The sequence below is a fragment of the Micropterus salmoides genome, unplaced genomic scaffold (assembly GCF_014851395.1).
Source record: "Micropterus salmoides isolate LMB-PRFRI ecotype aquatic unplaced genomic scaffold, ASM1485139v1 Ms_hic_scaffold_1, whole genome shotgun sequence".
Classification (NCBI taxonomy): Eukaryota; Metazoa; Chordata; class Actinopteri; order Centrarchiformes; family Centrarchidae; genus Micropterus; species Micropterus salmoides.
This window is the reverse complement of record NW_024040040.1, coordinates 52839118-52854290: the sequence shown is the minus strand read 5'-3', so window position 1 is coordinate 52854290 and position 15173 is coordinate 52839118. Positions and strand designations below refer to the sequence as shown.

The window sequence follows — 15173 nt, the reverse complement described above, 5'->3', positions numbered from 1 at the left end:
ACATCACCTTTTTTTTGGCAAAAGAGTAAGGACCGCTCTTCTACAGCTCAGCGGCAGAAGTCCTCTGACTAGACTGTCACTGAGAACTGCCAGCAGGTCCCCCCCTCTCACAGGCCAAAAGGCTTTATAGAACTCAACTGGGATTCCATCTATCCCAGGAGCCTTATCATTCTCCATACTCTGGAGAGCTTTGTGCAGTTCTCCCAGGCTTATAGCTCTCTTGAGTTCTGCATTGGAGTCTTCAGAGACCTTTGGTAGCCCTTCATAAAAACACTGCTCAACAACCCGATCTTCTCTGTGCTCACAACTATAAAGCTTTTCATAAAAACCGTTTGCCCTTTTCCGAATTTCAATAGGGTCTGATTCAAGAGAACCAGTCTCAGAAAATAAAGAATGTATAAAGCGTTTCTGACCGTTCTTTTTTTCTAGACTAAAGAAAAATTTGGACGGTACATCCATCTGGTCTATATCTTTAAAACGTGATCGAACTAGCGCCCCTTGTGCCTTCACTTTTTGAATATCAGACAAAACAGATTTCTTTAAAAAAAGGGATTCAATATGTGTTTGATTTCCACTTGACTGTTCCGCTTCTTGAAATTTAAGAATTTCATCTTCTAATACTTTTATGGATTTGATTATATCTTTTGTGACATTGTGAGTGTACTGTTGAAATAGTTGTTTGGTTTGTATTTTATCTTCCTAAAATTTTCCCAAAAAAAATGTGAATGTTTCTCTAAAATGTGCATCACTTAATAAATTTGTGTTAAAGTGCCAGTAAGCACTTTTCGGCTTGACAAAGTGTAAAGTTACTGTACATATAACAAGACTATGATCTGAAAAACCAACTGGGATTATGAAACAATTTTTAAAAATACTAAGATGGTGTTTAAAGCAATAGAATCTATCCAGTCGTGCTAATGACAACCTGTTATCACGAGCATGCGCCCATGTGTACTGCTTTACATTCCCATTTACACTCCTCCATATGTCACATAAATCATTTGCTTTAATCATTTGAATGAGTCGCTTGCGAGAAAGCAAATGTGGCTCTACATGATTTCTGTCCATGTTACTGTCTACACAGTTAAAGTCTCCACCTAAAAATAAATACTCTTCACCATTACATTTGTCCAACATTTCACAAAGACTATGTAAAAAAAAACAACAACAAAAAAAAACATTCTTTCTGCTGGTAGAATTGGAGCATATGCACATATAAAAATAAAAGTATGGTTCTCAACCTGGGCTCGAATCTTTAACAATTTACCATTCACAACCTCCTCCACCTCTGTGGAACAGGGAGTAAAACTATTAGCAAATAAAATAGCAACAAAACCATTTAATGAGGATTAGTGACTTAAAAAGGAGCATTTGTTGTGTCGCTATGCGTGTCTTGTAAAAGTAAAACATCAAGTTGTTTCTGACTCATGTTATATATTAATGTGCGTTTTATACATTCTCTTGCTCCATTCATATTTAAGGATGCAATGCGAATGTCACCCATGTGAAAAATATAAAAAAATAAACTTAGGCCATAAAGAAAAAAACAGCCAAGAAGGGCCAAAAAATTAAGCCGATTTACTGCCATCAATTATTCGATTGTTGTTGGAGTTTTGTCACAAATTTTTTCAACCTATAGACTTCCTTATTTGTGAAACATCCCTCAGTCATTAAAGCCCTTTTCCACAAAACGTTTTGTGTCTGGAAAATAGTCAGCAACCTGTACTCCCCTCAACTTTAAAAACTTCTTGATTTCATCAGTGTCATACTCTAGACATGTCCATTCAGTCTGGGAACAACTAGAAGCACCAGAATCAGAGACATCACTCTCATTACCAACATCAACATCAGACCCTTTTTCATTTTCTGTTTTTCTAGCTTGTTTTGATTTAGAGACCTTGTCATTCTTTTTCCTCTTCAAAGGGGTTTTGAAAACTGCCTGATCTAGGTCCGTCATTACGTCATCACTTAAGTTGACACTCTCTGAAGGAAACTTTGAGTCAGACACTATATTAACATGTGAAAAGTCCATGCTCTCATCAGCCTTGGGCTCACTCTTATCAACAACAGGGATAACTAAATCATTCTCCTCATTATTCCCAACCATGGCCTGATTCGCTTCAGTCTGTAAATGAGGAATTGTTTCAGTTTGGCCGCTAGTGGATGGCCTGGGTTCAGTTTTTTGTTGGATCAGGAACATTATCAGTGCCTGCATTCCTGACTTGCCCACCAGTTTCACCTGAGACATCTGGTGTATTTGTACCATTTTTATCTGGATAAGTGCGTACTAAATGCCCAGTTTTCCCACAGCCAAAACACTTCATCGCATCAGTACTCACGAAAACAGTATAATCAAAGTCATCCACTCTGAGTTTCAAAATCAGATTGAGTTCAGTTCGATTATCTCTCAGGATCATGTAAGTAAATCTCCGAAAAGATACCACGTGTTTGATCAGGTCTGACATGCTACCAAGAACGATCTTTTTCACGGGGCTGACTATCTTTCCAAAACGTGACAATTCTTTTGTCAGCATTTCGTCTTTTATGAACGGCGGGACGTTAGACAAAGTTACTTTCTTAGCGGGGGTGGAAAGGGGAAGCACTGGGGTGAACAAACCACTAATTACTACACCTTTTTCCACTACTTCGTTTGCTTCGTTTGCTTTCTCAACAGAATTTAAAAACAAAACCATTGCATTATTCATCCTAGACGCCGCTAAAATACACTCATGACCAACAACATTTCCAAAGGCCAAAATGCACTCCTCCACATTCACTGCGGACACCACTTTCACTCCGTGGCGCCGCGTGAGAGAATCTAAACAGGTGTTTGTGTTTTGGGCTGCCATGTTTCCAGTGATACACTGGTTGCTAACGGCCGAACAACCCCCACCAAAGGAGCCTTACTTCACCACCCAATACACCACAGATATCAAAAACGAAAAAAATAGAAAATAATTGAAAGAGAAAGGTACTCACCACACGCACCTCACACTCGCTCAACAGACGCTCACGCATGCAGAGAGAGAGAGATAATAATAATCTTTATTTGTAGAGCACTTTTCAAAAACAAGTTACAAAGTGCTTTAACAAGTGTAAAGAATAATACAAAAAAAAACAAGATAAGAGCATGAAAACACTGAAAAGACTAAAATACAGATAAATATAAAATTAGTAAAATACAATAAAATAAAAGGGATAAAATAAAGTCAAGTAAGATCGGGAAAGGCTCTACTATAAAAGTATGTTTTAAGAAGGGACTTAAAGAGTTCACTGACTCAGCCGACCTGATTTCCTCGGGCAGGCTGTTCCAGAGCCTCGGGGCCCTGACAGCAAACGCTCTGTCCCCTTTAGTTTTCAGTCGAGACTCTGGAACAGACAACAGACCTCTGCCCGAGGATCTCAAGGTACGTGCTGGTGCGTATGGGACTAAAAGGTCAGAAATATAACAAGGCGAGAGGCCATGAAGAGCTTTAAAAGTGATCAATAGAATTTTAAAGTCAATTCTAAAACATACTGGGAGCCAGTGTAATGAAGCTAAAATAGGAGTAATGTGGTCATATTTCTTTGTTCTGGTTAAAAGCCTGGCAGCTGAGTTCTGGACAGTCTGGAGTCGATCAATAGATTTTTGGGTTAAACAGGTGAAAAGGCTGTTGCAATAATCCAGGCGTGATGAGATGAAGGCGTGTAAAATGGTCTCGGTGTCCTTAAAAGTTAACATAGATCGAATTTTTGCTATATTTCTAAGTTGATAAAAACATGATTGAACAAGCTTTGTGGTGTGCTGCTCGAAATTTAAATTACTATCAAACCAAACACCAAGGTTCTTTGCCACAGGCTTAATGTGATTTACTAGCGAACCAGCAGATGGCAGTATTTGATTTGCCATCTGCTGAGACCCGATGACCAGGATTTCTGTTTTGTCTGGAGGAAATTATTTGACATCCATTTTTTAACTTCACAAAGGCAGTTGTTAAGTGAACTCAGCATTCCAGGGTCTGTGGATCTGACGGGCAAGTATATTTGTGTGTCATCAGCATAAATATGAAAAGAAATGCCATGTTTATGGATAATATGTCCAAGGGGAAGCAGATATAAGGAAAACAAAATGGGTCCTAAGACCGACCCCTGAGGCACACCATATTTAACTGGACAGAACGAAGAGACATAGTTGTTTACAGACAGGCAAAACTTCCTATTTGACAGGTAGGATGAAAACCATTCTAGGGCAGTACCAGAGATCCCCACCCAGTGCCTCAGTCTGTCTAACATGATGTTGTGATCAATGGTGTCAAAAGCAGCGCTAAGGTCCAGGAGTACCAGGACTGAGCACATACCTTCATCAGCAGACATTAAAAGGTCATTGGTGACTTTAAGCAGGGCAGTCTCAGTGCTGTGGTACTTCCTGAAACCAGACTGAAACTTTTCAAATATTTTGTTATTTTCCAGTACAGTGAGCAGCTGTTTGGACACAATTCTTTCTAGAATCTTTGCAATAAAAGGCAGTTTTGAAATTGGTCTAAAATTATGTTGGAGGGAGTGATCTAAACCAGGTTTCTTTAAAAGTGGGTTCACGCAAGCCGTTTTAAAATAATCAGGGACACAACCAGTAGATAGGGAGCTGTTGAAAACAGAGATCAAATGGGGCCCAACAGAATCTATTACTTTCAGTAAAAACTTTGTAGGTATTACATCAAGTGGGCTGGAGGACACTCTCATTTGTGATACTGTTTTTAAAAGCTCAGACAGGTCGATGGGATAAAACTGGTAAAAACTCTCTTGTTGCTGGTGAGGAACCTCTGAGTAAGAGGCCGCGGGGGTAATAGAGGCTCTGATTGACACCACCTTATTGGTAAAATAAGATAAAAACAATTCACAGTCATCATTACTTCCAGCTGAGGCACAAGGAGGGGTTGGATTTACCAGCTGATCCACAGTCTTAAACAGAAACCTGGGATTGTGTTTATGTGTAGTAATGAGTTCAGAAAAATAGTGTGTTCTCGCATCCTTAACCATGTTATTGTAGTTAATTAATAAATCCTTCAGACTGAGGTAATGGACTTGGAGACTGGATTCTTTCCATCTGCTTACTAGCTTTAGACGTAGGCCTAACCTTTAGAGGAGCAGTAATATTTAGTGACGACAAGCAGATATGATTGAAGTGATCGACCAGATTGTTGGTGTAGAGAGAGAGATGGAGAGAGAGAGAGAGAGAGAGAGAGAGAGATGGGGAGAGAGATATAGAGATAGATAGAGATAGAGAGAGAGATAGTTTAGGTCGGACTTCCCTCCCGTTTATTAGTACGGCGCATGCTGACGGGTCAGTAAGGGACCATCACGAAATTAGCCTATGCAACAGAGCCTTTTCAGTCCATGTGTGTAAAATATGGAAGCTCCCTTATTTAGTTCATGCTTTCTCTTCAGCAGTTATCCATCTTTGTTCATTTCGTTGTCATATGTCATTATTCGCACTTGTTTATCTCATATTATATTGCCTTTATTATTATTGCCTAATTTAAGTGAATATTTAGGACTAAATATTAAGTGTCAGTATTAGTGCTGATTCACGACACTTTGCTGTACCGCAAACAGGATTTTGGATGACGACATAGGCAAGGACAAATCACTGAACAGATTTCCTGTTGTGAGTGGAGAGTCACAGAAAGTACCTTGAAGTCCAGTGTGAAGCTTCCACTGTCTGTGATGATTTGGGGTGCCATGTCATCTGCTGGTGTTGGTCCACTGTGTTTTATCTGCCTGTATTAGACTAAAACACTCATTTATACTAATTCCTCCTCCAGGTTGTGCATAGTGTCTCTGCACTGGACAGATGTATATATATTTGCATTGCACGTTTTCTTTTTGTGCAAGTAAACCTTTCTCAATGTTTTCAGAACATTTTTAACAAATGCTTTCAAAAAGTGATGGGGACAACATCAGCTATTTAAAAAAAAGTTTCGGGGACATGTCCCTAGCGTCCCCAGTGTAAATGACACCTATACATACAAACTGTTGTTTTTACTGAAGTTACTGTTATACATTGTTCAGTCATCTTGTTAACATAAAGTGTGGCGTGGTTCCATATTCCACAAGCTGCAAGGCACCAATCACAGTAGAGACTTATTGAAGGAAAATAATACAATAATACACATTAACCCTACAGTAACCCAAGAAAACAACAATACACACTGTTTCACCTCTCAGACTGACTGAAGTCCACAAGATGAATGTTGGTGTGGAGGAGGAGGAGGACAGAGCAGAGTCTGCAGCATCCAGCTGTCTGTCTGCGAAGAGAGACCGGTCCAAAGAGGAACCTCCATTGTTTAGTAATGAACCTGGACCCTCAGACACAAAGTAAGAGAACTGATACTAACTCATTTATATGACTGTTGTTCAGTAAACCCAGTCAATGCCATATTTTTCTGTTTGTGATTATGTTTCTAATGTTCTCCTAACATGTATTTGCTGCCTAAATTTAAAAACTCAACTGTTTGTGACAAAAATAGAAATCATTGGTGCCATATTCCTCTTAGTATCTGTGACAGCTGTCAGTCACCTAGAGAAGCTGGAATCTGATCTAAGAGACTAATACAATTTTTTAAACCTCCTAATTATCGACAGCAGCAGCAGTTTGTGTGTTTAGAGCTACCTAAATGGCTTCATCAGAGAATCTATCAAAGATTCATGTGATATGAACAAAAACATCTTGGTGTTTGCAGAGTTCAGTCCAGACAGAGAGCAGAGTCTGCAGCATCCAGCTGTCTGTCTGCGAAGAGTGACTTGTCCAAGGAAACTCCTCCAGACTTCAGTCCTGAACCTGGACCCTCAGACACAAAGTAAGAGACTGTTTTTACTGTAAACTGACCTGATGGAAGATGATGCATTGAGGATGAAGACAAAATGTTCTGCTAAAAGATTTATATTCGCCCGCTTTAGCTGCTTCTAAGCTGCTTAGGTCGTTAATACAAATATTAATGTTTAAAAATATGATCAATATGTCAGTATGGATATGCTACACATCATTAGATTGGTTAGATTCTCAAGGATTCAGTCCTTCATTTCATTTAATGGAAACAAGGAGCCCCAAAGTCTGATTCTTATAGATTTACCGGTGTAACCTACATGGTAAAAGAGGCGAAAAGGAAAAAAAGGTCCGACTCCCGTTATCTTTGAAGCGTTTCGTTAAGTCCAAATGTTTCTGTTCTTTGATTATTTATATTCTTCATCCAAAATTCTTCCATCAAAAGAATCAAAACAGCTTTTCATAAAAATTTATCCAAGTTGTAAATCCTGTCATGTGAAGTCCATCGCTCTCTGCTAACTTCTGCCACACTTCTCTCATCCCATGTTGTTGTTTTTCATTAGTTGCTGCCTTCAAAATAAAAAGCGCACAAGCAGTCTGTCAGCGCTAGATCAAATGAATGACGTGTATTTGATATCATTTGATATTATTGTTATTTAATTATTAAATTTTTATACAAGTATTTTTCTGTTTGAAATCAATTAACTGTTTCATAGTAGTTTCAGTTTTCTGCAAAAGGAATTAAAGGCCTGTCCCATATGGATGCCTGTCCCAAATTTAGGCAGAGTCAATTCAGTGATTTTAGCAAATAAAAGCCCGGGCTATTATTCAAAGTTTTACGGTAGTATAAAGAGCGAGAAGTCCATGTCAGGAGTGGTTGTCAAACAACCACTTTCACCCAGAAGACTGGGTCTCAAGTTGTAATGGCAGAAAATTGTTTCTCCCTACATCTAAACTTTTATGCATGTTCTATTATTACTTATATTTCGATAATTGTTTGTCTTATATACAGTGACTCAAAAAAGTGAGTACACACCTCACATTTGTATAAATATCTGATTTTATCTTTTCATGTGACAACACTGAAGAAATGACACTTTGCTACAATGTAAAGTAGTGAGTGTGCAGCTTGTATAACCGTGTAAATTTGCTGTCCCCTCAAAATAACACAGCACACAGCCATTAATGTCTAAACTGGCAACAAAAATTAGTACGCGCCTAAGTGAAAATATCCAAATGGCCATTTTCACCTCCCCAGTCTCATGTGAGTCATCTCAGGTGTGAATAGGGAGAAGGTGTGGTAAATTTGGTGTTATCTCTCTGACACTCCCTCATACTGGTCACTGGAAGTTCAACATGGCACCTCCTGGCAAAGAACTCTCTGAGGAACTGAAGAAAGAATGGTTGCTCTACATAAAGATGGGCTATAAGAGGCTATAAGAAGATTGCCAAGCCCTGAAACTGAGCTGCAGCACGGTGGCAAAGACCAGTCGAACAGGTCTCGCCGTGGTTGACCAAAGAAGTTGAGTGCATGTGCTCAGCATCATATCCAGAGGTTGTTTTTTGGGAAATGGACATACGAGTGCTGCCAGCATTGCTGCAGAGGTTGAAGGGCTGGGGGGTCAGCCTGTCAGTGGCCAGACCATACGCCGCATTATCTATAATGCATAGCCAAAAATACTAGACAGGCAGTGCGTAGCGACTGTGTGAATTGTTTCTGTAACGTTAGGCGCAGGGATCTCCTGTGCGCTTGTTTCACTCTTAAACGCTCCAAAAAATAGATCCGTGCGAACCAGAAAATGATTTACGAGTACAACCGACCGTAATGTCCCACCCTGCCGGACCCTGAATGCTAATTGTCCAGGACATAGTCGTAGTGGCGATCAGGAGTAATGGGGTTAACCCGGTTGGCCGGTCGCTCTATGGCCACAGCCCCGTTCCTGAAAAACAGGAGTGAGATGCGCCGCCAGCAGCGGAATCAGTAAGACAGAATACAACAGGAAACATTCAAGGAGCGTGTGGGTTTGGCTAACCTTAGCTGGCAATTTAGCTAAATCTCAGCTTTTTATTGAAACACATTCAACTTTTCGTAAAGCCGATACACTCGTCAATGTCACTTTTTGTGAACAGATCAATCACAGCCTTAATGGATGGATGAATATCTTAATATCAAACTTACAGTTTAGCCTACTTTTAAATTTATAATATACTTTTAATTTTCCTCAAGTGGTCGATGAAAGTAATCACACATCATTGCAGGAAAGCTCACATTATCTAGTTTAAACCAACTAAAACACAAAATGACACAACTTAACACAAAGAACAACTTAACTAAATACTTCTAGGATAATACTGATTGTTAAACGTTCTTACTTAGAAAATATGCAAGAAAGTTATAAGAACATGGCATCAGATTATAAACCATAAAACATCACAAGGAGAGTTTAAGAACAATAGCATGTTACACCTCTTTTGTCCTCTGGGGGGGAAATGAAAGAGGATTTGAAAATAACTCTGACTATTTAACTTTACAGTTAATTCAATCCTTGGCTCAGGAGCTGGGAAAATGAATTGTAAATGTATTGTTGAACCATATTATTTATAAGAAAGTATATAGGAAGGTGTTTGGAGCAAAGATTGACGGGCTTTTCTTATCAGTTTGGCACATCAGCGTGAAAAGGAGGGGGCAGCCTTTATGTGTGTGTGGGATGCAGTTTGTCCCTTTACTTATGGCTGTTTTGTGGGGTAGTCAGGACTGAAAGAAAGGGGGTTCCTTGATGTTTCGAGGTAACTTGCAGGGTGAGGTCGGTTACCATGGTTACTTGACCATTTGGTCTTCCTGTTGATTGAACGTAGTGACACCTTTACAGCCAGAGTGGTTGGATGGTCCCAGAATTGTTAGTCTAGCATGTGTGTTTGAGTCTGTGCAGGGGTATTTCTACACACCGAAGTCTGTGTCTTTCCTGTGCAGGTCACAAATGCCAAGTCTTGGGATTAGGCCCCCCTGGGTAAAATAATTAATCTCCCCTTCTCTTAAAATTATGAAATTTATATTGTAATAGGCATTATATTAACTTATTGGGAGAAAACTGGTAGTTCTATATGAAATCAGACGTTGAGCACCCCACCCCCATATCGCCTATCGTGGCCATTTTTACAATCTGCAAGAAGTCTATCTTAGCCTGACGCGTGTCCACTTATGTGTGTCCTAATATCCATACAATCCACAATATCCAGTGTATATAAAAATCTAGAAGAGACAAGAAGAAGAAGTTTTGAGTAAACCTTTTAATCCAGAGTTTACAAAGGCTTGGTCCATTACCAGCAACTTGTGAACTGTGGGTTGGTCACCGCCAGTGTTAATGTTATAAATAATGTCTTCTCCACAGAGAGAAGAGGAGTCCTGTTTGTGTGGAGGGGCAGCCGTCCTGCTGTGCTTTGTACCAGGACGTCTTAAAAGACCCAGTCTCTACCAGCTGTGGACAGAATATTTCTTCTTCACTTTTAATAGATAGTGGTCTGCAGGAGGTTTTAGATGAACATGAGATCAGTCTGAGGAGGAGATGTGAACGTGTGACTGAAGGAAGTGATGAAACAGGAAGTGGAACCCTCCTCAACACGATCTACACTGAGCTCTACATCACAGAGGGACAGAGTGAAGAGGTTAATACCCAGCATGAGGTGAGGCAGCTTGAGACAGCTTCCAAGATGGAGACCCTCCATGACACTCCAATCAGGTGCCAGGACATCTTTGCCTTACCTGGCCAACAGAGACCCATCAGAGTGGTTCTGACCAACGGCGTCGCTGGCGTTGGAAAAACCTTCTCAGTGCAGAAGTTCACTCTGGACTGGGCAGAGGGCTCGGAAAACCAAGATGTCGGTCTGCTGGTTCTGCTCTCGTTCAGGGAGCTGAACTTGATCAAAGATGAGCGGCACAGTCTCCTCACGCTGCTCCATGTTTTCCATCCAACATTACAGAAGGTCCCAGCAGAGAAGCTCGCCGTCTGGAAACTGTTGTTCATCTTTGACGGCCTGGATGAAAGCAGACTTTCATTGGATTTCCACAACAGTGAGGTTGTGTCTGATGTCACACAGAAGTCATCAGTCAACCTGCTGCTGACAAACCTCATCAAGGGGAATCTGCTTCCCTCGGCTCTCGTCTGGATAACTTCCCGACCTGCGGCGGCCAATCAGATCCCTCCTTCGTGTGTTGACAGGGTAACAGAAGTACGAGGCTTCACTGACGCCCAGAAGGAGGAGTACTTCAGGAGGAGAGTCAGTGATGAAGAGCTGTCCAGCAGAATCATCTCACACATCAAGACCTCCAGGAGCCTCCACATCATGTGTCAGATCCCAGTCTTCTGCTGGATCACTGCTACAGTTCTGGAGCACATGTTGACTACAGAGCAGAGAGGAGAGCTGCCCAAGACCCTGACTGACCTGTACTCACACTTCCTGCTGGTTCAGATAAAGAGGAAGAAGCAGAAGTACGATGAGGGACATGAGACGAGTCCACAGGAGCTGACGGAGGCTGACAGGGAGGTTCTTCTGAAGCTGGGGAGGCTGGCGTTTGAACATCTGGAGAAAGGAAACATCATGTTCTACCAAGAAGACCTGGAGCAGTGTGGTCTTGATGTCACAGAGGCCTCGGTGTACTCAGGAGTTTGTACAGAGATCTTCAAAAGAGAGAGTGTGATCTTCCAGAAAACAGTCTACTGCTTTGTTCATCTGAGCGTTCAGGAGTTTCTGGCTGCAGTCTACATGTTCCACTGTTACACCAGCAGGAACACAGAGGTACTGGAGGACTTCCTCGGAAAATACAAAACTAGTGACCGATCACTGGATGTCTTCCTGAGCAGAGCCATGGAGAAATCCCTTGAAAGTAAAAATGGCCACCTGGACCTGTTTGTTCGCTTCCTTCATGGCCTCTCTCTGGAGTCCAACCAGAGACTCTTAGGAGGCCTGCTGGGTCGGACAGACAACAGTCCAGAAATTATCCAGAAAGCTATCAATAACCTGAAGAAGATGAACACGTATGAGATCTCTCCTGACCGAAGCATCAACATCTTCCACTGTCTGACGGAGATGAACGACCACTCAGTACATCAGGAGATCCAAGAGTTCCTGAAGTCAGAGAACAGATCAAAGAAGAAACTCTCTGAGATCCACTGCTCAGCTCTGGCCTACATGCTGCAGATGTCAGAGGAGGTTCTGGATGAGTTGGACCTGAAGAAGTACAACACATCAGTGGAGGGACAACAGAGGCTGATTCCAGCTGTGAGGAACTGCAGAAAGGCTCAGTAAGTCCAGATGTGATTAACATTATAAATCAGTGTGGATAAGTAGTTTACTTCTACAAATATTTACACCATAATAAATAATCTTATTATTCTTAAAATAGTGTTCCACTTAAGAATGTGTTTTGACAGATGAGATATTTCTAAGTGCAAATATTTTATACTTTTCATTTGGTTATGTTCATAACTGTCAACTTAATGAACACATTTTTTTTTCTATCTCCTTCCTTGGGGTAATGGATGTGAATTACAAACCTTTTGATACAAATGAAAGACATTCTTCACATTAATAAGAACAATAACATCACTACAAGTTAGTGACCCTACTTCGAATTCGAAGGAATGAGTCTGTATGTGTCTGAGAGGGATGACAAGGGAAGGGGTCAACAACCTCCAAACAGTGGACATGCACACAGCAGAGTTGTATTGAATTACATTTTCTTTCATTATCTGGTTAGATATGTATAACAACTGTTGTGTCAGTATACTCCAAAAAGCCTAAACACTCCATCTAGGCTACAACAACTGCGAGAAGAGAATGACACATCCTAGGCTAATACATAATTATAATAAGTAACCTTTGATATACACTCACCTAAAGGATTATTAGGAACACCATACTAATACTGTGTTTGACCCCCTTTTGCCTTCAGAACTGCCTTAATTCTACATGGCATTGATTCAACAAGGTGCTGAAAGCATTCTTTAGAAATGTTGGCCCATATTGATGGATAGCATCTTGCAGTTGATGGAGATTTGTGGGATGCACATCCAGGGCACGAAGCTCCCGTTCCACCACATCCCAAAGATGCTCTATTGGGTTGGGATCTGGTGACTGTGGGGGCCATTTTAGTACAGTGAACTCATTGTCATGTTCAAGAAACCAATTTGAAATGATTGGAGCTTTGTGACATGGTGCATTATCCTGCTGGAAGTAGCCATCAGAGGATGGGTACATGGTGGCCATAAAGGGATGGACATGGTCAGAAACAATGCTCAGGTAGGCCGTGGCATTTAAACGATGCCCAATTGGCACCTAGGGGCCTAAAGTGTGCCAAGAAAACATCCCCCACACCATTACACCACCACCAGCAGCCTGCACAGTGGTAACAAGGCATGATGGATCCATGTTCTCATTCTGTTTACGCCAAATTCTGACTCTACCATCTGAATGTCTCAACAGAAATCGAGACTCATCAGACCAGGCAACATTTTTCCAGTCTTCAACAGTCCAATTTTGGTGAGCTCTTGCAAATTGTAGCCTCTTTTTCCTATTTGTAGTGGAGATGAGTGGTACCCGGTGGGGTCTTCTGCTGTTGTAGCCCATCCGCCTCAAGGTTGTGCGTGTTGTGGCTTCACAAATGCTTTGCTGCATACCTCGGTTGTAACGAGTGGTTATTTCAGTCAAAGCTGCTCTTCTATCAGCTTGAATCAGTCGGCCCATTCTCCTCTGACCTCTAGCATCAACAAGGCATTTTCGCCCACAGGACTGCCGCATACTGGATGTTTTTCCCTTTTCACACCATTCTTTGTAAACCCTAGAAATATTTGTGCGTGAAAATCCCAGTAACTGAGCAGATTGTGAAATACTCAGACCGGCCCGTCTGGCACCGACAACCAAGCCACGCTCAAAATTGCTTAAATCACCTTTCTTTCCCATTCTGACATTCAGTTTGGAGTTCAGGAGATTGTCTTGACCAGGACCACACCCCTAAATGCATTGAAGCAACTGCCATGTGATTGGTTGATTAGATAATTGCATTAATTAGAAATTGAACAGGTGTTCCTAATAATCCTTTAGGTGAGTGTATATAAATTTAAGAAACAAGATAATGTTAAGCAGTAAATATAATCTCAGAAGCGAAAATTGAAAGAAGCAGCCAAGCAGGAAAAGCAAAGCTTCCAAAAATATTCAGTTTCTTTAAAAAGAAAGATGTGATAGCAGCAAGCATGAGTTGTAAGCAAGAAGAGCCAAAGGGTCCACCTGCTGCTAGCACCATCAGCCCGCCATTCACGGCTGTTGATGATGAGGTGGAGGAAATGCCCCAGACACATTTAAACTTCTAGAGCCTGAAACACGAGTAATGCCATATTTTTAAAAAATTACATAACCTCTGCATTTCACACGCAATGCAGTATGCTGTCACTAATAGGATCATGTTTTAATACGGGTGAAGGTGCGCTTTGACCGGTTATATTTTTTCACCTATCAATGTGCCCTCTCACCGGTTAGGCTATATTTTAATTTTATGGTGCTCCAACACCGATTTGGTCAGGTAGGTAAATCACTGTCTTAGCCTTGCTATTAGGACTTATCTTTTTGGTAGAATGCTGTCTGGTCACTGTTACTGGTTGTTTTAAAGCTGTGTAACATAATGTAAAGTAGCCTTAAAGAAGTGAAAGCTTCTTTAATTTGCATTATGTTACTCTGATTGCGATTGGAAGGCCCGCTTTGACACTCATTTACATTGTGGCCCTGTGTTCTGATGGTATAGGCTACCTTGTCGAAAATGCCTACTGTAAGGAGATGGGGAACATGTTGAAATACTATATTATGCAATAATATAGACTAATAATGATTTTTTTTTAAGATATGGCTGACTATCAGCCACTGTCTCGACGGCATGCCCGACAGCAAGGTTGCACAGATTTATGGCCGTGGAAACAAAACATGGTTGTGGGTCATACGCATGTGCAAAACCGCTAAGTAGCACATCTCGATAGGTAGCATAAACACCATAGAACACAATGTTTATCAGTTGAGGAGGCGAATATCAATGAGCGATTAAACTGTTGTGTCTCTAGTTACAGTCGGCGTGTCAGAAATGATTAAACATGAGCTGAACAAGTATCTAACACACCGTTGCAGGTCCTTGTTGTAGACAGTCATGTAGTATTAGATTAATTCAAGGACAGTGTTTCCTCAGTGTCACTGTATCATTGAGCCAGAAGTGCAGGTGATAAACTAGATGTAGAAAGTAGTCATTGTGGCGGAATATATGAAAGGTAATAACTACTGCATGATTTGCCTATGTAGGAGATCCCTGTTTATCATTATTATGATAGCAATGACA

At 41.0% G+C, this 15173-nt stretch overlaps 1 protein-coding gene across 2 annotated transcripts in view; it reads left to right on the top strand.

The window, feature by feature from the left end:
• LOC119913442 (protein NLRC3-like) overlaps window positions 1-15173 on the top strand; it is a 36255-nt gene that overhangs the window by 2893 nt on the left and 18189 nt on the right. For both annotated transcript variants that reach the window (XM_038732871.1, XM_038732880.1), the window contains exons 2-4: window positions 6205-6354; window positions 6720-6836; window positions 10192-12102. In XM_038732871.1, the coding sequence (XP_038588799.1) occupies window positions 6224-6354; window positions 6720-6836; window positions 10192-12102 (2159 nt within the window). In that variant the 5' untranslated portion in view covers window positions 6205-6223. The remainder of the gene's footprint in view (window positions 1-6204; window positions 6355-6719; window positions 6837-10191; window positions 12103-15173) is intronic.